The 24,579-nt window shown below is 35.0% G+C and overlaps 1 protein-coding gene across 1 annotated transcript; it reads left to right on the forward strand.

The window, feature by feature from the left end:
- Nucleotides 1-9,007: 9,007 nt before the first annotated feature.
- Nucleotides 9,008-10,163, forward strand: Osi7 (Osiris 7). Its single transcript, XM_023159963.2, has one exon. The coding sequence runs from the start codon at nt 9,055-9,057 to the stop codon at nt 9,931-9,933; it is 879 nt and encodes a 292-aa protein (XP_023015731.1). The 5' UTR covers nt 9,008-9,054; the 3' UTR covers nt 9,934-10,163.
- The last annotated feature ends 14,416 nt before the right edge of the window (nt 10,164-24,579 follow it).

Genomic DNA, 24,579 nt, shown 5'->3' on the forward strand with positions numbered 1-24,579 from the left:
TTTAGTATGGACCAATCTCGAATACTCCAGTAATATTCACTACAAGATATGATGAAAATTTTCAGACTCATAGAAAGCGTCATATTGATATGAAACCTATGCATAAAAATTCTCACTTAACTCCCACTTATCTGTGATGAATGATGCATTACTTAGTATTTGGAGTACAATTTCTTCAGCTTCTTTTGCATTTTTGGAATGATGGTTTCAAAATGACGTCATCCAATTTTTTTATGAAGATGGAGGAGTGTAAAGCCAGTACCTTTGTTTCCCAAAAACTAAACTCACCTTCAAAAAAACTCCATTCAATGTATTTCAAGAGAAGTAAAACACCATCTAATTATAAAGTATTTCTTGTCCTTGAAATCGATAACGACGTCTTTGATAGAAATACTGAAATATGTGATGGAATTGACCTGAGAAAGTCATTGTGAGTGAAACACGTGTTGCCAATTCGTAAACTGTTCAGTGAAAATCTCACAATGAACTATTACTTGAATGAGAAATACTGAATTTCTCGTGTATATGATTGAGCAACATATTAAATGAATAGTAAAAATATTAACTTCATTGGTTTCTCTACACAAGACTCAAGAATACCAGAAAAAGTCTATATGTGAGCAGGTATCACGATTACTCCTAATGGAATCCTCACAAAAAATATTAATTGTGTATTTGACCCAGTGTTTTTCTGGTATCAATTACCTGATAAATATTACTGGAGTTTTATGCCAACACCAAAGTGTTATTTCCAACACCTGGACACGTGTTTCAATCACCAAGGGATAATTTTCAAAAGAAAGATTTAATCTTTCTGTTTAAAAAAATCGTTTTTCTGTTAACCAGCTGTCGCACCCCTACGAATGACAACCCTCAGAAGCCGAAACTTGTGCGTAAGTCTGTACTAAAATACCTGTCAAAATCTATGACTTAACAGACCGAATCACGCACAAAATATTCACAAGAGAACATTCGCTGTACTACAGAGAGAGATCAATTTATTGCCCGAATGAGCAAAGGTGAAAAGATTCACTATGAATTTTTCGTACGTTTGTTTTTGTAGTGTATACAAGGAGCTGTATAAGTTCTTGTAGTGTATTATTTCAGAAAACATCGAAATGAGCTGTTTGAGTTTTAGTTTATGCACCCGTTCAAATAACGCAAAATATGTTTGGATTCAATTGTCGTTGACGAGTATTTCCCATTATTCAATTTTCATGTTTCGAACCTCTCATAATTTTTAACATTTCAGTTTTCACTTCATCGATTCGAAACAGTGTTCTTCAAAACAAAATATTATTTTTGAAGCAATTTTGAACTTGTAAATTTTTCAACTTTTTTAATTTTCTGTGGAATTTAAAAATTATATTCGTCATGTATAACTTTCAAAACAATTTGAAGTCAATTATGAATAATCGTCAATAAGAGTGAAACTCTTTATCCACTGGATGAAAGTGTAAGGATGAGTTGGTAGATTTCACCAAAATTATAACGGTCATAATATTATTGTAGGTGAGTGATTCATATAAACCAGATAATTGGGACTTGTTCAAGCTCTGGAAATATTTAATAACATTATGAATTCATGTCAGTCGCAAATCATGTGTTCGATTGAAATGCAATATCAGGTGTACTGAATTTCTTCAAGATTTCAAGGCTCACTTTATCTTCATAGAGAGGAGAAATTTTGATTAAGTGGGATGCATTAAATGTGAATATATTTCGGTATCAATTATAATTACCGTTTCAAATACACAAACCCACTTGTTTTTGGAAACTTTTATGACTGTTGAAAATATAGGTAATTTTTATTTTCACCGAAAAAACTGTTTCGGATAGATAAACTTGATTTATAATCGGCTTTCGGGAGCATATTATATATCAGATTGAATATATCACTCTATCATTTGAACGATTCATGAAAATAGTGAGAATGATAAATTTATTGAAATGTTGGCTTGTGAGATTCATTATATTGTGTAAAAATTTATTTTCTTCGATAAAACTATATTGTTTGCAGGTATAAGTCTACATTTAAATTTTCGGACGTTATATGATGGCATTGGCCGATACTTGATGAAAATCCATAAGTAACATATTCAATAAACACTTTATTGTGAGATTTTTGCTGAACAGTTATTACGAAAACGCAACAAGTGTTTCGCCAAACAATGGCTTCTTCAGGCGTCTCTAGAGTAAAGACATGCCTGAAGAAGCTATTGTACGGCGAAACACATGTTGCGTTTTTGTAAAACTGTTTAGTGAAAGTGCCATAATAGAGTGTTTTTTGAATGGCTTTTTTCCGACGTTGGTGAATATTGTGTTATTTGTTTTGAAAATACTGTGCGAAATTTTATTGATGAACATAAATGTTGTTATTGTTCTTCGTGTCATCATCATGACTCAATTTTCAATTGCGTTGATTTTTTTCATAGAAAGAATATTATTTTGTTGTAAGTAACACTCTGAGAGCTGGGAGATATCTCTGTAGAGTAGGGAGGGTGAGTGTAAGCCCACATCACTTAGGCGACATGTGACCCATTGAACAATCTCACGAAGAGTTGTCTTTCTAGGTCATCGTCCATCCTGTCCATTCCAGGAAGGTGGACAGGTCACTGGGAGACATCTCCTTTATATCGGCAGGTGTAGGCCAAGAATCGCCGAACACACACTCTCTTATTGACGATAACTCCGGGCACTCGCGTAGGACATTCCTGACAGTCTCATCTTACTGTTCACATATCCTGCATGGAGGTGTGTTCACTAGCCCCATATTATGGAGGTGTTTCCTTAGTTGACAGTGGCCAGTCAGAAATGCTACTGTTGAGTGTAGATTTTTCCTGGCCATTGCCAGATATTTCTTCGGCGCCAGCTTCCTAGGGTCGTCCAAGGTGATTCTGGCAAGATTGCATCCTTTGATTACAACCCATCTCTCAAAGGATTGAGCATGGGTGTAACATTTGGTTAGTTCCGCATTTGTCGAAGTCATCAGGCCGTAGGTGCCACTGAGTCCTAAAATTCCTAGTCCAGCCGCTTCCTTGGCTAAAGAGTCAGCAATACGATTATCATTACTCCTGTCGTGACCTTTAACTCACCTCAGGATAATGTTATTATCCGCCGAGGCTTTGGTTAAATTGACACTCTAGTACTAGCCCTGAGGTTATACGTTGTCTGTTTAAGGCTGATAGGGCTTGTCTGCTGTCAGTGCAGATTGTTATGTTTTTGCCAGAAATCCCTTTCCTGGTTATTTTTTTTTTGTGGCGATTGAGACACCAGCCAATTCTGTTTGGACCACGCTGGTATTTCTTCTCATTCCCCACTCAATCCTTAGGCTCAGTGATCTGGAGTACACGTCACATCCTGATCCATCTTTGGTTTTTGAGCCGTCTGTATATATGCGTATTGCATTTGTAGCATCTGATTCTGTGTTCCGTTTAATTTGTATTTTGTAGGGTTTATCAAACACAAACCTGTGTTCAATTGCATTACTGGTTGCCTGCAGAAGAGGTTGCGCAGTAAGCGCTTGCCGCCATAGGCCCAGCCTCAATTGACCCATTTCTACTTCGAGGTTTACAGCAGCCATGCGCAATCGTACCATGGCCATTAACGCAACCTCCTTACGTGCAGGTCCAGAGGGGTCAGACCCGTAATCCATTCCATTGCCGCAGTTGGTGTTCTTCTCATGGCTCCTGTGATGTTCAAACAAGCAAGTCGCTGTATTTGATATAATATTTGGATGGCCGTTGCTTGTAGAACTTTCGGTCCCCATGCAATGGCTTCGTACCTTGAAAATAGCTCTCATTATTTCAGTGTAGATCCAGGTGACCACACGGGGTGAAAGACCCCATGCGCGTCCCACTGTCCACCGACATTGCTCGTAAGCCACATATGCCCTTTTTGCTCTACTCTGTAGCTGAAAGTTTCATGTTAGCTTCCTCTCGAGGATAGTACCAAGGTATTTCACCTCTTCAGAAAAGTTTAGTTTGCTTTTGAAGATTTCGGGAGGTTTTAAGCCGGTTGAACTTCTTTTTCTGGTGAGAAAGACCATCTCAGTCTTCTTGGGATTGATCGACAGTGAGTCTTCCTTACACCATGTTTCTCAAATTTGCCGGTCTGCAAAATAACTATGTCGTCTGCATATGCAAGTGTGTAGAATCCATTTTTGTCGAGGTGATTAATCAGGGTATCCAGAACTATGTTCCAGAGAAGGGGTGATTAGACACCTCTCTGTGGACATCCCCTCATGACCAGTCCTTTCACTTTGATGTCTTCTACACTAATACTTATTGTTCTACTAGAGATCATCTTGAGTATCAATTCTCCTACTACCAGGGGTACATTCCTGGAGTGTAGTTGCTGCGTAATTGTTGGAAAGGTTGTTTTATCAAACACTTACTCGATATCTATGAATATACCCAGGTTGGATTCTTTGTTGTCCAATGATCTCTCGATTCTGCCAACCACATGGTGAATGGCCGAATCAGTAGACCTTCCCGGAGTATATGCATGCTGATTTTGATGAAGTGGGTTGTGAACTAGTACTTCATCTCTTCATAGTTTTTAAGAAAAACGATTTGAGACTAATTGGCAGGAATGCTTTTGGTAGGGTGTAGTCCGTCCTACGTGGTTTGGGTATGAATACTACTCTTACTCTCCTCCACTTACCGGGAATATACCTCAGAGCTAGAGAGGCTCTGAATATTCCAACCAGGTGCGGCATAAGAATGTCTAGTCCCTATTGAAGTAGGGCTGGTCTTTACCGTCAGGTCCTGGTGACTTGAAGATGGAAAAGCCACATATAGCCCATCTTATCTTGTCCTTGGTTGATACATCCATCCAGTTCGTCATTACAGAAAAGACAGAACCTGGAAAGTGAGTTTCCATAAGAATCTCAACACTCTCCTGGAGGTTGGCGGCTTTGTCGCCATTTTCCCTCGTAAGGATGCTTATACTCTTATGGTGGTCATTTGAAAGTGCCTTCTGTAGCCCAGAAGCTAGTGGGAAGTCTTCGACTGCCTCATAATAAAAACTCCAGGCTTCTCCTTCTTTTTGTCTGCAGACTTTTTTAAACTCTGTGAGGTTGGCTTGAGAGATATTCAATAGCTGAGTTTTCTGAAATTTTTTGGGTTTCTACGAAATGAATTATTGCTGCTATGAAAAACAACGTTTCTGACTGAATACAGTGGTAAATGTATATTCGCTGATTAAATTCCTATGAAATTTTATCTCATTCATATATCTTTTTGAATTACATAACAATATTCAATGTTCTCCAAGTCTCTTGAGAAAACACATTTTATTTTATATTTAATGAGCATATCACAGTTGATCGTATCTCTTGATACATGAAGTAACAAAGGGTCATTATTGTCATAGTCACGGCTTGTTTGTCATAACTGTGGAAAGTACACCATAAAAATTTACATTTTTCACGGTTCTATCACATTATCTTCTCGTCAAAGCTTCAGTATGAAGTTATTCACAAATTTTTCGAAGAATAAGATTAAAACCGAATGCACAAATTAAAACCGAAATCATATTCATACCACAATTCAATTTTTTCACGTCACTGGAAATGTCGCAGTGAATAGTGCACGGAATCGCAACACCTGTTTTGCTATACAATAGCTTCTTCAAGCGTTTCCGTTATGACACTTTTTGCTGTACTGTAAACATGTGTTAGTATGGAAAGCTTGAGGAGGCTATTGCATAGCGAAACACGTGTTGTGATTTTTTGAATTCTCTGGAGAAAAACTCTCACAATGAACAGTTATTTGAATACGTTATGTGTTTGTATCCAATATCGGCCAATTCCATCACATATGTATAGTTCCAAATTCTCGAACTTTCGATGAACTCTGAAATCTCAAATTTCCTGATTCGCAAAATTATACCACCACTTTATTCATTATTAATTCACAAATATGACTAATTTATTCTCTTTTTGAAATTGTCCAGAGAAGAATTGTTTAGAAAAATATTATAATTCACATCAGAATAGCTATTGGTAACTAATTTGTTCACCATTTATTCGAGAGACTCCATACATAACTTGCAGCCGGAGGCCTTTCATTGCATGCTATAATCTAATGATTATATTCATTGCATAATGTGAAAGAATCACTCATTTTAGTTCCGTTGATGATCGTAGGTGAAAAAACGATAAGCTGTTTTTACAAATATGGAAAAAACTGAAGTGTTGAGATGTGAATTTGAAATGGAAGAGGCAGTAAAACATTAATCATTGATTCATCGTGAAGTCCCTGACCGAGAACAAAATTTTCATAAAACCTCGTTAATTATCAAATATGCATGAAATAGGGTCCGTAAATAATAGTCTCCAAACATCAACAAATTCAAATACCACGTTGAAATCTTATTGAATTGTGAAAACTAATTTTTATAATGAGAAGGGAATGAAATTTTCCTGAATGGACGATGGAAGCTTAAATGCAAAGGAAGGTGGGTAAGAAATTTGCATGCAGATGAAATTACAATTGAGTCTTTGAATTCCCTTATAAATTTACTTTCATGCATAGTATTGAAAAAGTTGAATTAACTTGCAATCCATTTCATTTCAACTTTCACAGATACTTTGATTGGAGATGTAACTTGAGGAATTAATATAATTTTAAAGCTACTCACAATTGAGAACCACTCACTGATATCTTATAAAAATCTCACAGATATTATTGAGTGAAAAATATTATGCAATGATGATGGAGTGGCATAAACATCTGGGATATAAATATTTGATTACAGAGGAGTCATTAAAAAAAATTAAATGAACTTCTAAGATTGTATTAATCTTAGCGAAGACAAATTTTTTTTGCCATTGTACTGTGAACACTTTGTACCGTTATGTAGTTTATGTTTCATTTTTCGATATCTACAGAAATTTATACACAAGATATTGATATACTCGAATTTCTTTCGAATAGATCTATGTAATAAATTACAAGAAATAACGATAAAAATATCTATTTCGAATAGAAATTTGTTGTACAAATATAGGGATGTCAGTTGAATATTAATTTTTTTTTAATGTTACTGGAGTTTTATCCCAACGTCAAACCGTTGTGTTCAACAGTTCGACACGTGTTTTAATCACCAAGTGATCAACTTCAAGAGGAAGTTGAAAAAAAGTGTCTTTTTAATGATACTTTTGGAAAAAATTGTTTCGAAATACGAATCGTAAATCAATCGAAAATATATTTAGAATTCCTTCACCTTGTTATGAAACATGTGGGAATCTTCCAAAGACAGGAAGGAACCAATCAATTTCAAGAGTTAACTCTTCACAAATATGTGTAGATCATGAAAAGAAGTAACTTTCAGACTGAAATTGAAAAAGAACAGCTCTCAGAACAGCTATTTTCACATAAACATTGAATTACACGAAAGAAAAATACTTTCGAACACTGAATTATATATACGAAAAACACTTTTCTATATTCCATTTGAATTCCAAATATCCGAATCAGATATCACTCACAGGATTCCCACACAATATATTTAATGAAAAAAATAAACTTCCACTCACAGGAAACACTGTCATCCTCACTGCAAGATATCCAATGTTCCGCCGTGAGACACTGGCCTTATCGACTCTTCAGTAGCAAATATGAATGATGTAATAAGAAACCCTCAATTCCTTAATTTTTTGTATCAAGGAGAAGTAGAAATTCAAAAACTTTCTATCTCAAAAAATTTATCTCTCCTAAAAATTACCCTTTCAATTCCCTTTTTTCATTTTTGTAATTTTCTGGCCACCAATTTCATTCATGGAAATTGATACGCTCGCTTTATAATTTCATCAAATCATTTATTTATTTATTTATTTTAATCATTTACAGAACCCTATGTTGCTCAATATAATTTTAATAATTTTCTGTATCTGGATTTGAGGTGAAGTAAACAATCTGGATTACTCAGATTATTATCCCCAGATCAAATATCATTTTATTCAAAATAAATTGTAGAATAGTTCCATTTCCATTTCGAAAAAGAATTTTGGAAGGTTCATCATCAATATATTCAAAGTAAAATGATATTCGAAGTCGAAATTCCCGAACACTCCGGAATACCGTAGAACAAAATAACACAGAAAAACCATTAAAGAATCAGAAATTGAAACTTATACTTCTGATACCAAGTATTGAAGTAGACTTTGGAGAAATATTGTTGAGCACAAAACCTGTAAAGGCCAAAGTTGACACAGGAAATACAGTTGGATGATGAATTCATATTAAGTAGGTATATTATTCATTTTGTATACTTATGTGTAGGCAATTCATAGTTCCCATCGATTTTCAAACTAATGGGAGTATTTGAAAAAAGGTGACAGTTTTCTGTGTAGAACAAGTGACTTTTAGGCATAATTTTTCTTTGAAATTCATACGAAGTACAAGTTTTTCATATCATATGAAACGTCAAAAAATCAAAGGCACAAAAGATACAAGAAATTAATGTTGAATGATTTATACGATTGAAAAAAAACAATCGTTCGTTGAACCAATTTCAAAAGGTATTCTAGTTTTGCTGTAGTATTGGAGATTTTGGATCGTTTTTAATTTAAATCATATTATGGTTATTTCTATAGGACATTTGTAGGACACCAGAATTTGTTGTTATTTACCATTTTATTCAAAACAAGGAACAGCGCTTTAATTCAACTTGATTATCAAATTTTCACTTTCAGTTTGCCACATAAAATTCGCGTGCAACTTGCAGAAATCGAAACACAGCACAAGCTATTGCCGCAGGCGACGATGTCGACTGCGATAGACAATAGCTATACCTTGACATTCAGCATACACCTACGTTACCCATCTGCGGTCTTCTTCGGATGCATATCGCACGCCAACAACGACGTCCAAAACTAGGTTAGACGCGTATTCTGAGAAAGCGGTCCAAGATATCGCCCCGCGGCTGTCATTGTGTAGTCTCCTGGACCCAAAAGCTTGCTCGGAGGGGAAGGGGACCACTAATATATATCCATACACGACTTCCGAACATCATACAATCAGTTAAGTTCGTTCATCCTACGTTAACATGGCAACTTTCAAGTTAGTCGGTCTGTTTTTGTGCATCGCGACAATAAGTGCCCTGCCAACACAAGAAGAAGCTCGCGGCAACGCTATTCAAACTGAAAATGACCTCCTCGATTCGATCTACACCGACTGCTTGCGTAAAGACTCAATGTCATGTCTCAAGTACAAAGTTTTCAACTTCGTTGATAAAATGCTCGGACACAAGGATACCATTACAGTGACTGAAGGTGTGCAGTTTGTCAAAACGGGTGATAAGGACGGTGCCCCACGTGCCATTTCCAGTGACGACACCATCGAATCTATGATTTTCAACCGAGTTGCCGGATTCCTTGATACGCATACCATCAAAGTTGACCTCAAGGGCAGTGATATCGTTAACGCTGTGACGTCTTCCGCCAGATCTTTCAATGAGTACGCTGAGTCCCTCAATGAAGAGGAAAATATTATTGAAGGAGTTGAGGAAAGCAGGAGGAAGAAGGACAAGAAAAATAAAATGATGGGACCCCTCATGGCTGCCCTTGCACTGAAAGCTGCAGTCCTTATGAAGCTGGCTCTTGCAGCAGTGGCCCTAATTGCTGGTAAAGCTCTCATCATCGGTAAAATCGCTTTAGTTCTTTCTGCAGTTATTGGATTGAAGAAACTCCTTGGATCTGGTGGACAGAAACATGTTACCTACGAAGTTGTACCACATGCTCAGCATTCATCCAGCCATATTGCCACCCAAGAAACTGCATATGCTGGTAGCTCAGGACATGGAGGTGGATACGGCGGTGACGTAGGAGGATATTCTTCGGGATCTTCAGGACATGGTGGTTGGGGAAGATCGCTCGATGCTCACACTTTGGCCTATAGGGGACAGCCACAAGCTCAACAATCATGAACATCAGACATAGGTCTGGTTGATGTACCTGCCAAAATTCATCGATATTGGGCTCGAGTCAATGAATTTGCCCAATGAGATAATTATTTATGTAATTTATTTGAATTTCTACTAGTTTATGCGACTTTGACATACTGACAACCGAATACTACTTTTTCAGTTCAGTTTTACTGAGCATTTATATTTAAGTTACCTTATTGTTATATTTTTTGAATAAAAAATGAAATACGGATATTTTGTTTCAATGTGGATGAATGTCATGATATTACACAAAAAATTTAAATAAAAACTAAATTCGAAGTATCAGAAAATATATCTAACACAAAATTGAGCAACAATTTATTTTTGTCGAAAAAATCGAAGATTTTCTCAAACTGAATGATATAGATGCATCATAAAACTGTTCATCTATATTTTCGTAATTGAATATCGCTCATGATAAATACTTTTTTTTGTAACATTCAACAATCGAAATAAAATTTCGAAATATTCATCTCTCCCAACTACCTACACCGTAGGTTCTGGTATTAGCCAGGAATGTAGCTATTACCCGGCAGGCATTTATCGTAACCTAGGGTGTAGGCATTTGAAAGAGATGAATATTCCGAGGTTCTTTCACGAAATATTCATTTTTATATACGGATATATTTATCCCCGTCTTCAGACGCGGTTTGACCCATATTTGTCCAGTTTATATTTTCAATAGGTAAGAGTGTAAACATCAACTGTTCGACGAAACATTTTCGAAACTTACTTTGAAACATCATGCCTTCCTTGTCTGATGTCCAAAGAATCTCATAAAAATATTTAAAGTAGGTCAACATATAATGAGCCCAATTTCACTTTGAATCTCGTTCAACTTGACCCTGGTTGAATCTTGACTGCGTGAGTAACCACCATATAATGTATGATTTGGTCAAGTTCATGGCAGACATGTGAACACACCTTCATGTGCTAGATTTATACCGGTAGGAACTGATTCTTCAAATTGAAAAACATTGTTTAACATAATGGTAATTGATACCGATGCACGGTGCATGACAATAATGAAGAAACTTATGCGCTTCACGTATTATAATACTTTCAGCTCATGTAGTGCGGAAGCTAGGGTAATTTTTTGTAGCATTCATTTGTAGGTTATTGGAGGTTGTCCTGTCGTTTAATTTTGAAATGTCACAGGATGTTTTTGATATATTTTGTGCAGTGACTTGATACTGTGTACCGTTGAACTAAATCAATAATAATTATTTCAATATCAATTATATCGATAGTACACTGATTAGTTCTCATAATTTTAGTATACTATTTATACAGTCAAGAAAGTTCAATGATACTCCGCCCAAAAAACAAAAACATTCAACGATAGAGAAATGTATCCCAACGTGATACTATTGAACTATTGAAAAACTACTTCATTCGGAAAGACAGTTTAGATTAACTATTGATAATAATATTAACGTTTATTTCTTCAATATGAAAAATAAGTACAGCCGGTTAACTAACTATTCAACTAAATAAAAACAAGCGTGCTTCAGACCATAATATATGACAGGAGTAAAACTTCTTTAGCTTCATCTATATGTTTATTCACATAATAATGTGTATAAAATACACATGTATAGACATATACATATACATTAGGGTGTTTGATTTTCAGGCGATATATTTTTTTCTCGGTCCTACCTGAAAATCTGACACTTTATAGGAAACAAATAATATGCTCGTTGACGTTCTTTCAAGTCAATTAGAGACTTAGCTCATTCAAAAATTCGATTTTCCATATGAATAAGACAAGAACATTTTTTTTCGGTTTCAAATTGTTTTTTCGATTTCAAATTTTTTTTAGAAAAAAAGAGTATAAAGCTTTCGTAGGAATTAGAAATAGCTACAGGAAAAGTTCTTAAGGAGAAAACACTCCCCGATCAACAGTTTTTCAGCTGTGGAGTTGGAAAAGTGAATGTTTTTAATCAGTGATATCGTTGAAGATTCAAGCTCCGCGATAAGATTTAAATTTTGTTTTCAATTCATTGGAATATAAAATGATCAATAAGAAAATTTTGATGATAATGTAAGCTCAAAAATTGAAATTATCTAGTCAATGAATCGAAAAGCTAGCGAAATTACAATTTAAAAAAGTCAAGATCGATTTCTTCATGACCTAAAATTTGTACGATTTGGACAATTTCAACTTCCTACTGAGTTTCAGAAATTACATCCATATCAATGAAAATCTGATGAAGATAATGATCGGTGTTCAACTTATAATAATTGTAAGTTGTAGAAATACACAGAAAGCAATTTCTGAATGCTAATAAGCAAACATTATTGTTACCACCGAGTCAGAAATGAAAGGAAAAAAAATATTTCAGTAATTCAAACGATTTATACTCGTACATTGAAATTAATATTTATTCACAAAATAGAAATGATGGTCTATCAAAAACAATTTCATAACTTCACAGCGTCTAATGCGAATGATATCTATTGTGAAAATGAAAATTTCCAATTTCAAAAAAAAAATGGTTTCAATCAACATTCACCTTTCCAGCTCTACCACTCAAAAACTGTTGATTGAAAAGTGTTTGCTCAAGAGAACTTTTTTGTGGTAGCAAATTCAATTCCCTTCAGAAACTACATATTATCTTTTTCTGAAAAAATATTTCCATACCAGAAGTCGAGTTGTAACCGAAAAAAAAATTTTCCCGTATCATATATATGTGAAATCGAATTTTTGAATGAGCGAAGCCACTAGCGAATTTTCCCAACGAATTTTTTTTTCTATAAATTATGAAATTTTCAGGTAGGGCCAAGAAAATAATATCGCCTGAAAATAAAAAAACTATTGTATACATATATTGATTCTCTAGAAATATTTGAATTTATTATGGGTTTTCATTGATGAATTACTATTTTTGTATAGTTTTTTTTTTATTGGTATTATTTTCATTATGTTACGAATACAACAGTAATTACTGTGGTTGAATGTTAGACCGAGACAATAGGCTAATGGTATGAGAAATAAGATACATATGTTCTCGAATGAAAATTAGAAAGATATCTAGAGAAAACTGCATCGATTGTTGTTTCCATGTATTCATTTATACTTCTAATTCATCTTGTAGAAAGTTTACCAAGAGTTGTCCATCTTCGTAAGTGAAATTAACATTCAAATCTCTTGCTAAAATTGGTGGCAACGTATGATAGTTTTCTCCTAATTCTTCAGAGCCTACTCGACTGTAAATGTATGCTCGCACCTCTCTGTCTTGCCCCTACAGTAATATACTAAACATAACTCCCTCTCTCTCTTTCAATTTTCACTAACTTATACCCTCTCAACTTCCGTTCGCCTCGCCTGATCACACTTCGTAACACTCTCGTCACGCATTCACCAGCTTACTCCCCAAGTCAGGCGAGCGTAAGGAAGTTCTACTTCAAAAATAAATAACGTTGAAGTAAGCTCGCAAGCCTTGTACTAACGGAAAGTACTCAATCCTGTATGCGGAAATTTACAACTTTAACGAATGTACTTTCGAATATATAATGCAGTGCCTCTGAGACGTAGATTGTTGGTTAATGTGAGATTTTGATTCTATTCATTTAATTGACCGCTATTTGAAGGATGGTTCGTTCCCAACTGTAGGATGATCGACTGTCACTGTGTATCGTTCGATAAAAGACTAGGTATCGCACGGTTAAAGGTGAGATTTTGTTGATTCTTGCTCTGCACAAGTTTCAACTTCTCACGGGACGACAGTAAGTTAACGAGGTAACACATTTCAACACATACCGTAACTAATATTCACATCATATTGGTAGAACTCATAAAATGAAAACAAATATATTCCAGTTGATTTTTTCACATTTCCACAATAATGTGATTTCAGAGTTTTCTATCGATCTTTTTGTTGGGGTTTTTCACGTTCCACAATCTGAAAAAATTAAAAACGTAACGGAGAACCTCATTATAGGTGTGGAAAGGATAAGCTTTACAGTTGATCCCAATAAGTTACTGCGTTAATCCGAAGTGTTTTTCATGCATAAAAATGTCCTATTCATAGATAACTTATCTCATCAATTGCTCATCAAAAAAACAAGACATTTTACAGATACTCTTATCGTTTCAGAGGCTAAAATCAGCCTCCGTTTTCAGACTTGAGAAAAATCAATAAACCTTGCAATTGTTTCATTGATTCGTTTAATTTTTGAAATTTTTTTGATATACTCTAATGTTGAAGCAGTTTTGAAATGGAAAATATTTCAATGTTATTTTTCGAAAAACATTTTTTTATGGAGGCCAATATATCTTACTGTTTTTTCGGGTATGTAGGCTTCCACAATCTGGAAAATAAACAAAGCTATATCAATAGAGAATCTGTTGAAATATAATACTGGGCAAACTGTAAAGGTTACCTAGAAAAGTTACAGCCTAATGAAGACTACTGAACAGCCCAATCAGTTAGTAACTCAATAATAATAATGATAATAATACAAAATTATATTCACCATGCTGAAAATTCAAACAGTGAAATGAATGATGAAAAAACAATTCTCATTGCCTAAATTGAGTATATGTCGCAACTTCAATAACATTACGAAGGTTTGTGAAAAATATCTCACAATGGAAACAAATACTATTGAAATTAATATCATTGGAGTTTTTTTGATCTTCCTCTTGAAGATGATCATTTGGTAATCGAAACACGTGTCGAGGTGTTAAAATAACGATTTGGTGTTGGGAAAAAACTCCAGTAATAATCATTACTTCACCAAAGTTTCCAAACAGTGCATCACAATTACTATTGAAATTCATACACATGACATAACTTTTGTTATGGAACTGAATCAGATATAATTCACAGGATTACTACAGTATTGCTATCGTAAATGAAAGAGGTAAGAATAATTCCACTTACATGGAACACTGTCATCCTCACTGCTAGACATTCTATCTTTTGCCGTAAAACACTTTCCCTATCGTCTCTTCATTCAAATCTGGATGAACACTCAATTCGTTCATGAAATGACGACTTTGCGTCATGGATGTATTTAATCTACTCATATCATCGATGACAGTACGTGATGACATCAATTCACTCATTTGATTACATTCCAGCGATAGGAATCTTGTTTGAATTGAAAGGGGTTTATTTCTTGGAAAGAAGGATTTTTATGGAAAAAAATGTTTTGGCTTTCTATTTCTCCATCTTCATACATCTTCATGACAGTAGTCCATGTAAGTGGACTCTATTGTGTAGCAATCCTTTGTTCTTCATCCAAAAATCTTGTTTTCTAATAACTGCTACCCTGCTGTCGAAGGGTAGGAATAGTCATGAATCATTTTTATTATTCGTTCCTACATTTTTCTCAGTTTTTCCAAACATGTTTCAGAAACAACTTCTCACCCAAGAGTTTCATTCCGCAACTGCGTATATTGTCATGAACAAATATTATTCTTCGATAAATAAATAATCTTGTAACTTTGCGGTTTTCATCTGTTGATAATTTTATGTTATGTTGATAAAAATAGCAATAATGAACTGAATTAGGGCCCATTGGGATTGCTTCATGCTGGCCAAATTCGCCTACATAAAAGCAGAATCAAAGAATACTTATAAATAGTGAGAGAATGCTTCATGCATTGTAACTGGGAATATTCCATCCCACTGTTTCAGAATATGTACATCAAATATATTTCGCTTGATCTTATGTGGTCAACAATTTCAGTACATATACAAATTACAAGAAAACATACAGATCTCTAGTTTATTTGGAAAAAATGGTCTGAAAGAAACCGTGGGTAACAATAGAACAAAAATATTCATACATTTTCATTGGGTAAATACAAGAAATTTTGGTAATTTGTATTCTTCCTAATTTTCTGGTGTTTATTCAAAGAACTCAACATCAGTCTCCGTCAGTTCATAAAATCATATCGAACTTATATTTTCTACTTTCTTTTCAAATTTCTACGGTTAAATCTAAGTACATAAATATACATATATTTCCAATAATTGGCGGAGTTTCCGGTTATAACCTTCGGCTCGTTTGAAAAAATTAATGATTGCCTATACGGTTTTCACATTCAGTTTATTTGTATAGTTAACAATGCCTCGAAATGGAATGAACGTTATTCGAAAATACATCAAATGCTTGAAGATTTTCTATGAGCTGGCCACAAATATAACTTCACCTACTACTGATCTACAGATAATTGAAGGATCGTAATTGAATTTTGAACTAAATGAAATAAACTGTTTTTCATTAATGAGTGGACTGCGGCTTCAGCTCATGATGGAAGACAGAAAAAATATCTCTTTTCCATCAAACCCATATATTCGACGTATATTGTTCATTCAACATTTCAACCGAATAATTATGACCAAAGATTTTCGAAATAAAATAATTATATCCATGCCTTTCATTGAGAAGAACGAAATAATATATTTTGGTTTGTTGACAATCATTACCCGATTCACATCTTCAACCAAACTTATGGAGTTTTGAAAATCTAAAACGAGGGAGACATTAGCTGTCGATAGGAAAACCAACACCATAGTTATAATATTTGCAATGCAGTGAAATTTCCAGCAATTTGAAGTAACTATTCATGCACCAATTTTCCATCTCTATCACGATAGATATAAAAACGTGATTCATTTTCATTCATTTCTGGAATAATTTTCAGGAAAGAAAGGTTTTGGTATTTTACTTCTCCTTCTTCTTACAAAAAATGTGAGGAACTTTCAAATGAAGAAAAAAAATGATTAAATTCAGAACGAACTCTTCATAAAAATGTGTAGGTCATGAAAAGAAGGTACTATCAGGTGCAAACTGAAAAAAGCCCTATTGAAACAACTACACTCATATGAATATTGAATTACTCGAAATTAAAAGTACTTTCGAAACAACTAATTTTATATGAACATTGAATTATACAAAAAACACATCCTCTTATACATTTCATTCTTCAAATATTCGGTATGCAGTAGCATCCGATATCATTACCAGGATTGCTATACAATATAGTACATGAGAAATGTAAAATTTCACTTACATGGAAGACTGTCATCCTCAATGGCAGACATCGATATTTCGGAATGAAACACGTGTCTTATAACTTCATCAGCATCAATCTGAATAATATCATCAGTAAAAACATGAATTCATACACTCTATGTCACAAATAAGTTGAATCTGCTCATGTGACTATGACGGAACCTAATGGACATCTATTTACTCATTTGATTTTATCTCAGCCATAGGATTCTTGTTTGAATTGCAATGTTAAGTTATCCAAATTGGTACTGAAAAGCCAACTTTACCAAACATCGATGTCCGCCATTGAGGATGACAGTGTTCTATGGAAGTGATATTTTACGTTTTCCACAATATTATACTATTAGCAATCCTGTGGATAATGTTTGATTCAATTCAATAACGAGTGTTTGGAATACAAACTGAATAAAAACAGTGTTTTCGGTATAATCCAATGTTCATATGAAAGTAGTTGTTTCGAAAGTACTTTTCCTTTCGTGTATTTCCATGTTTATATGGGAGTAGTTGTTTCTAGAAGTCTTTTGTTTTCAGTTTGTGTCTGATAGTATTTTCTTTGCATGATCTACACATTTTTGCGAGGAGTTCATTATGAAGTTGATTGCTTTCTTTCTACATTTGAAAGTTTCCCACATTTTTGTATGGAGATAAGAAAGACAAAAACCTTTCTCTCACAAAAATTAATCTCTTTCATAAACATAACCCTTTCAATTGTGCATATATTTCAAGGCAGTCTTGGGCACTTACCTGTCAAACTAATTGGCCTTGATTTCATACAGAGAACTTCATGGGGATATCCTATTTTCCGTACTCGTGGAAACTGAATGGATCCAATTATGAACAGAAATAAGAGGACTTGGGAAAATCGTATTCGTATCAGCTCACTTCCTTCACAATAATCTCAAATGTCAGGGATCTAGGTGAGCTAGTACTGGATCGTCGAACAGTCTGTTAGTCAGTCTGTGGCTGTGATGACAATGCACTCTCGAAACATTTGTTTGAATAGGGTTAAAGAAGTAGAAAAGCACGACCTGTCTTTTCCAAAAATGAAATCTAATGCAACATATTCTGTATTACATCATTCATGAAACTTGTATTTACCATTATATAGTAATTTTGATTCATAGAGACATTTCAAGAGGTATTTTAAAAATCACGAATGTGTCATTTTTCCATTTCTGGAAAGAACCGGCAGAACTGAAACAGGTTTATTGATAAGTACTTTCACTAATTAACAACAATAATCGATTTTCGTACATTTCATTCTATTCCCAATATTCAGCCGGACTCATATCTGCCAAGTCACGCCCAAGCGCATGCAAAAAAATATAAACTTTTTACTTCGAACAATGTGAATGCAGCACAGATAATTTGTTCTACTTGCAATATATGTGTATTTAAAATTGTTTTGGCAAATAATACATATTTTAATGCCAACCAGATGGTAGATGCTTGTCCTATCTGGCATTGCCCGGTGAAATACCATCTCCAAGGATCAACATACTCCGGAGGTAAAGTAGCCCCCAAGCGGATCTTCGGGTGGAGGCTGATTCAAGGGCTTCATCCGAAAGAAATTTCTCTAAAAACCACTATTTCTGATATTTAGCGGGGTCCTTCTAATATCAGTCCACATAGGAAAAACATGATAACTGCAGTCGCTAAAAGTCCAACTAGCAACTTCAAAAACGATTTCTGCAATATAAATGGAATCAACTAGAATATTAACTCAGTGCACCAACATCTGCTAACAAATAATCGTCATAATCTTGCACTGACAGAAACCAAAGTCAGTGATTCAATAAACCTCATAATTTTTCTATATCCCGGCTATGATTTTCACTCCTGATTCAGACGTGACTTTGGAATATCCGCAGTAATCTCCTCTGTTAACGAGAGAAAATACTGGAACCCCAATACTTCGATGTTATGTGGTTCAAAATAATATCAGAGAAGATCACTAAATTCATATGCTACGTTTATCGACCACCAAGCAATACACAATATAGGGCACTATTCTCTTCAATTAAAAATACCATTGACTTTCTGCAAATCAATCATTCCTGTGTCGAAATTTCCATATTCAATGACTTCAATATCCACACTACGGAATGACTCAAATTTTCAAATATACACGATGACCAATGTCGCTAGGCTGAGGCTCTTGCAATAAGTAGCGAACTCACTCAGGTTTTGAATAAGATGGAGATGAAGAATATGCTAGTCTTCTGGATCTACACCTAACAATCAATCATGAAATTTACAGTCACCTTGAGGTCTCCTTTGGGAACTGCAGGAAGTCTTCAACATCTTGAGCGATCATCAATATGATTTTTGGAAACAAAGATCAACAGGCGACCTTCTATCGTATGTCTCCCATATTCGGAATAACGTAATCAAGAAACATGAAGAGTCAAGAGCTGTTGCGCTTGATATATGTAGGGCCTTTGACCGTGTGTGGCATGAAGGTTTGCTGATAAAATTTCGATGGTATGGCTTGTCGGATCATTTTTGTGTATGACTTTTCAGCTTCCTGAAAGATCGTTCCCTGCAAGTGGCCGTTGATGGATATCTTTTCAACGCTGGTGTTTCCCAGAGATCCATATTGTCTCCAACCCTCTTTTTATTGTATATCAACAACTTATTGAAAAAAACCAAGAATACAATATATTGCTTTCTTGACGACAGTACACTCGTCTCGTCATTTCATTTGGATTTCAGGACATCGGTTGCAGATGCACATCTTCAACCGCAGCAGAAGATTTCATATTTAAATGAGGATATTGAAGTGATTTCGAGTTGGGGTGAAAGTAACTAGGTTCATATCGATGACACGGAAACCCAGGCATCGGTTTTCTCCAAAAAGAACCGGGAACTACTTGCCAGGATAGACAATTCCACCTGATCCGCCTGATTGGAGACTCGAACATCACTTGCAACCTTGATTGTCTGGAACATCGAATGAAGGATGGGGTTTCGTCTCTCTTCCATAGATACTTTCACGGGAGGTGTTCAAGTGATTTGGCACATATGATTCTACAAAGATCCGTACATATCAGAAATACGCGACGGACTGTGGTTGCTCATCGTTTTGAGGTTCAACTCAGTACTCTTCGAACTTCACTCTTTGAGAATTCTTTCAATTGGAGAACTGCGTGAATGAACTTCCTGGGAACGTTTTCCCAAATGAATTCAATCACCAGCGAATAAAATCCAACGTAACTTACTACTTTTGCATAGGCACCGATCTTGGAGCGCCTTGGAATTTTTCTGTAGTACTTGTGTTCTGTCCTTTGAAACTTTGAGAAGCTTTGACGGCAATGATACAACAAAAATGCAGACAACTTGAGTGTAGGCAATGACTTTATTTTGGTGAAAACGAGACGTAGAGAAATAATGGGCTCGAGATTAGCTCATAACTGTGTGAAAAATTTACAGTATCACATGATAAAAGTGGTTCTGATCATCGTCATACGAACTTTGAAAACCAAATCAACTCAAATCCTGATCATATTTTACTAAATTTATCGAAAAACAAACTGGAAGTCATCAAGGCAGGTCTAGGAACTTTTCGTACAACGATCATTCAATGAGCCAGAAATATAATAGATTATTTCCTGATGAAATGATGATCTTACATGGATTATACAATATACAAGAAAAACCCTCAGAAGTGCAAGAAGATCAGGAAAATATTGGATCAAAATAAAAAGTACGTACAACAATGCTCAAGGAAAATCTGAAAAATACTCACGGAAAAGACAATGCACGGAGGTTGAACAAACCTCCATATGCGTTGGATTATATATTCGAAATGACTTCTAGTTTCAATTCATGATCTGAAAACGAAAACTAGGCAGTACACAGAAAACAGAAAGATGTAAAATAACAGAACTTATCCGGATGCCCACCCGGATGCCCATTTATTGAAGTACGGTGTCATGATGAGAAGCTTTCTTGATTGTCAATTTTGAGTTCTTTCAAAATACGTGTGATTAGAAGGTGTCGATACATAATTTCTGTCATTATCGAATGTATAGTAAGGAAAATGGGTGGTAGTTTTCCTGAATATGAACTGTCAAGTAGATACATTTTCTCAGCTTCTATTACTGTGTGTGCTATAATGGTAAAACTGTGTACTCTTGACTAACATTTTCAGTCATTCACTACAAGAATTGCTTACCATTAGGAGTGACAAGGAGTTCATTTCTATTTCATTGCATTTAATTTTCTGTGAATACATGAAAATAAGAAAATGAGAATGTGAGGTATGGGACCTTTGTCACCGTTCACAGAACCCTTCCACATTTTTCAATTTCTAACTTTTCGAAAGCATTCACAAATGTATTGTCATGTGCCGGTCTCAATAGTTTCGAGCATTCCTCACTACTTGTGTGGCCCTTTTCTACGGGTTGTTAAGCCATACTCCCAATTCTACTATTTGTGATTTTTCATTAAAGTCAATGTTCATATGAATGTAGTTATTTCGGGAAGGCTTTTTCTTTCAGTTGGAATATGAGAGTACTCGACCAACATATTTTTGTGAATAGTTCATTTTGAATTCAATTGCTTTCTGCCTTCTTTCAACAGTTTTTCACATTTTTATATGAAGATGTATAAATAGAAAGTCAAACACTTGATGAAAATCCATAACGTATTCAAGAAACACTTTATGGAGAGATTTTCACCAACCAGTTAAACAAAAACGCAATACGTTTTCTTAAGGACAAAACAAACGCACTACAGGAAAATCCTTGAGGCGCTCTCAGAGCGGTACCTGTGCGAAAGTAGCGATTCACAATGGATTCGAATCGCTGGAGATTGAAAAAACGTTCTCAGGAAGTTTATTCCACGCAAACACAGTTCTACAGATGAAAGAGTTCTTAAACAGTTAAGTTCGAGGTGTACTGAGTTAAACCTTAAAACGATGAGTAGCCACAGTCCGTCGTGTATTTCTGATATGTACCGCTCTTGGTGGAATCAAATATGCAAAGTCACTTGAACACCTCACGTGAAAGTACTTATAGAAGAGAGACAAATCTCCAACCTTTCTTCGATGTTCCAGACTATCAAGGTTGCACGTAATGTTTGCGTCTCCAATCAGTCGGATGGCTATTTTCTGGATGGAACCCAGCAACTTCAGGTTATGTTTGGGTGCAGAGCTCCATACATTAGAACAATGCTCCAAAGAAGGTCTGATCTGAGCTTTATAAAGCATCAAAAGTTGCTGAGGTACGTACAGTTTTCTGATTCTGAAAAGTGTTCCAAGCTTTTGAGAAGCAACCTATGCAATCCTAACGACATGATTGTGCCAAGACATATTGATGTCCATTGTATCTCCCAACAAACTTATCGAAGCAGAAAGCGTGTTTGTCTGAGGTGTCATTATTATACCCGGTTCGGAGACATTTATCTTCTTGGAGAAAACCGATGCCTGGGTTTTTGTGGCATTGAGTTGAACCTGATTACTTTCACCCTAATTCGAAATCACTTCTAGATCCTGATTAAGATATGTGTGTTTCGCTATAGTACAGCGACGTATAGTCATTGTATGTATGAAAAAGAATATAGCTTCCATCTGATTTCTAATACGATTTTCATTCGTTACAACTGGTTTCTATTTACTGAACCATTTTGAATTGAACTTGAGTTCACTTGAAAATGGTTTAACAAACCGAAACTGATCGTAAGAAAGAAAAATCGTTATAGAAATCAGACAAAAGCTGTTTTCTTTAGCCTGTATTCAATATGTATTTGTACAGAATGAATAGGTCATCAATCGAATAGGGAGTATAGACACGCCTGAAGAAGCTATTTTATAGTGAAACACGTGTGGCGTTTCCGTGAAACTGTTTAGTGAAAATCTCAAAATGAAATGTCTCTGAATGAGGATTGGATAGGCATCATTTAGAAAGTTTTTCAGGGTAGCGTTATATTTGATCCCAGATTTTGTTACGTATACCCTCATGAAACAGTAGGAAAATCACCAATATATTCCATCAACCAAATTATGGAATTTTTGCAGGTACATCAGCTTTCTGTAGTACGAAGTCGTATTTTCTCACAGAGATATGTAGGTGACTCCATTATTTCGACAACTGCTTTTAGTGTTTTTGTGTCCTGTTCCACTCTGCATGACCAGGAACACTTAAGTTGCTATTGTATAACAGCTTCTTTATTGCATTTTGTTATTGTATTGGTATTTTATTATTCCAGCTACTGAATCGAACATAGGTGGTCCCTATTTGGATTCCTTCAGTATTGTTATCGATGATATCACACGAGTCACGTATAATATGTTTTCGTGTTCGACTTGTGATATGAGAAACATGTGATGCATACTGATATATTACGAGGATCTCGTTTCAGATGTATTTATCCTCCACAATAGCGTGAAGTATATCTAAATATGTCAGACGTTCTTACAGAAAAAAAAAATTGAGTTTTAAATTGTCACTTTTCCTATTCATTCGTCGCAATGGAAATACGGTAGTTACTGAAGTGTATAATCGAGTGCTACTGAATATTGCGAAGTCAAAACCAAAATACAATTTTCTCTTGAGAATCATTTTCCTAGAATTTACACAGTTACTTGACGACCCGTTACTTGATGAAAATCAATAACACTATCCATGATACTAATTACACAATTAGACAAACATTCACAAACACCGTACCTTCCATGAATAGTTCCATGTATTTACTACTTGTTACAAATCCTGTCATTCATTCATTGCTACAATATCAACTCTACAAAATATTTATCAGCAAAGGAAATTACTATCAGAACTATTGAATTCGAGTCTGCACATGGAAATCCAATGAACGGTGAACTTTTATGTTTTTGAAGCAGAAAAAAACGAAAAAATTTTATTTATATTTTTGGCTGTAGCTTTTGTATATACAGAGATATCAAAAATATGATCTAACTTGCCAAAGGAAACTTTGATCTGATTTTTAGAATATGTCCATACTTCCCCTTTGAATTTTTAAATGAGAACCTGTATTTATGAAACAATTTTTTCATCGGAAATGTTTATTCTATATATCAGAATCGAATCAAATCTGATAGTACTGGGATGTTTCGTCATTTGATGATCACCAAATGAACTATCATTTCTATTACGACCCTCATAATCATACGAATGGGAACCATATGTCCCTTCAAGTGTCCCAGTTGATTTTCAAAAAATTAACACTGATCATTCCAATACAAAAATCAACAAAAAATGAAAGATGACACTTTCAGAGAAATGATGAGAAACGTCCAGAAATTTTAGAAAAATTGGAACTTCATTCTGTCTATTCCGGGTGCCGCTGTTTTCATTGATCATCAGAAGCTATGACCTCTCGCTATGAGTATATATAGAAATATACCTCAAGGCTACTGGAAAATAAGAGAAAAACATGAATTGGTATTCTATAAAAATGAGCTGGTGTTGACTTCATCCTGTAAATTATTCGACTACATTTGATAGTCCAGAAACAAAAATTCTGATGAATTTTGAATGTCAAAATGAAAGATATCAGATATCCCAGTATACTTATATTTACTTTGGAGAGAAGTAGAGCTGAATTCACAAATGTTTTGGTGTC

This window comes from Leptinotarsa decemlineata, unplaced genomic scaffold (assembly GCF_025532065.1).
Source record: "Leptinotarsa decemlineata unplaced genomic scaffold, Ldec_3_MD MMD2_tig00000882_RagTag_RagTag, whole genome shotgun sequence".
NCBI lineage: Eukaryota > Metazoa > Arthropoda > Insecta > Coleoptera > Chrysomelidae > Leptinotarsa > Leptinotarsa decemlineata.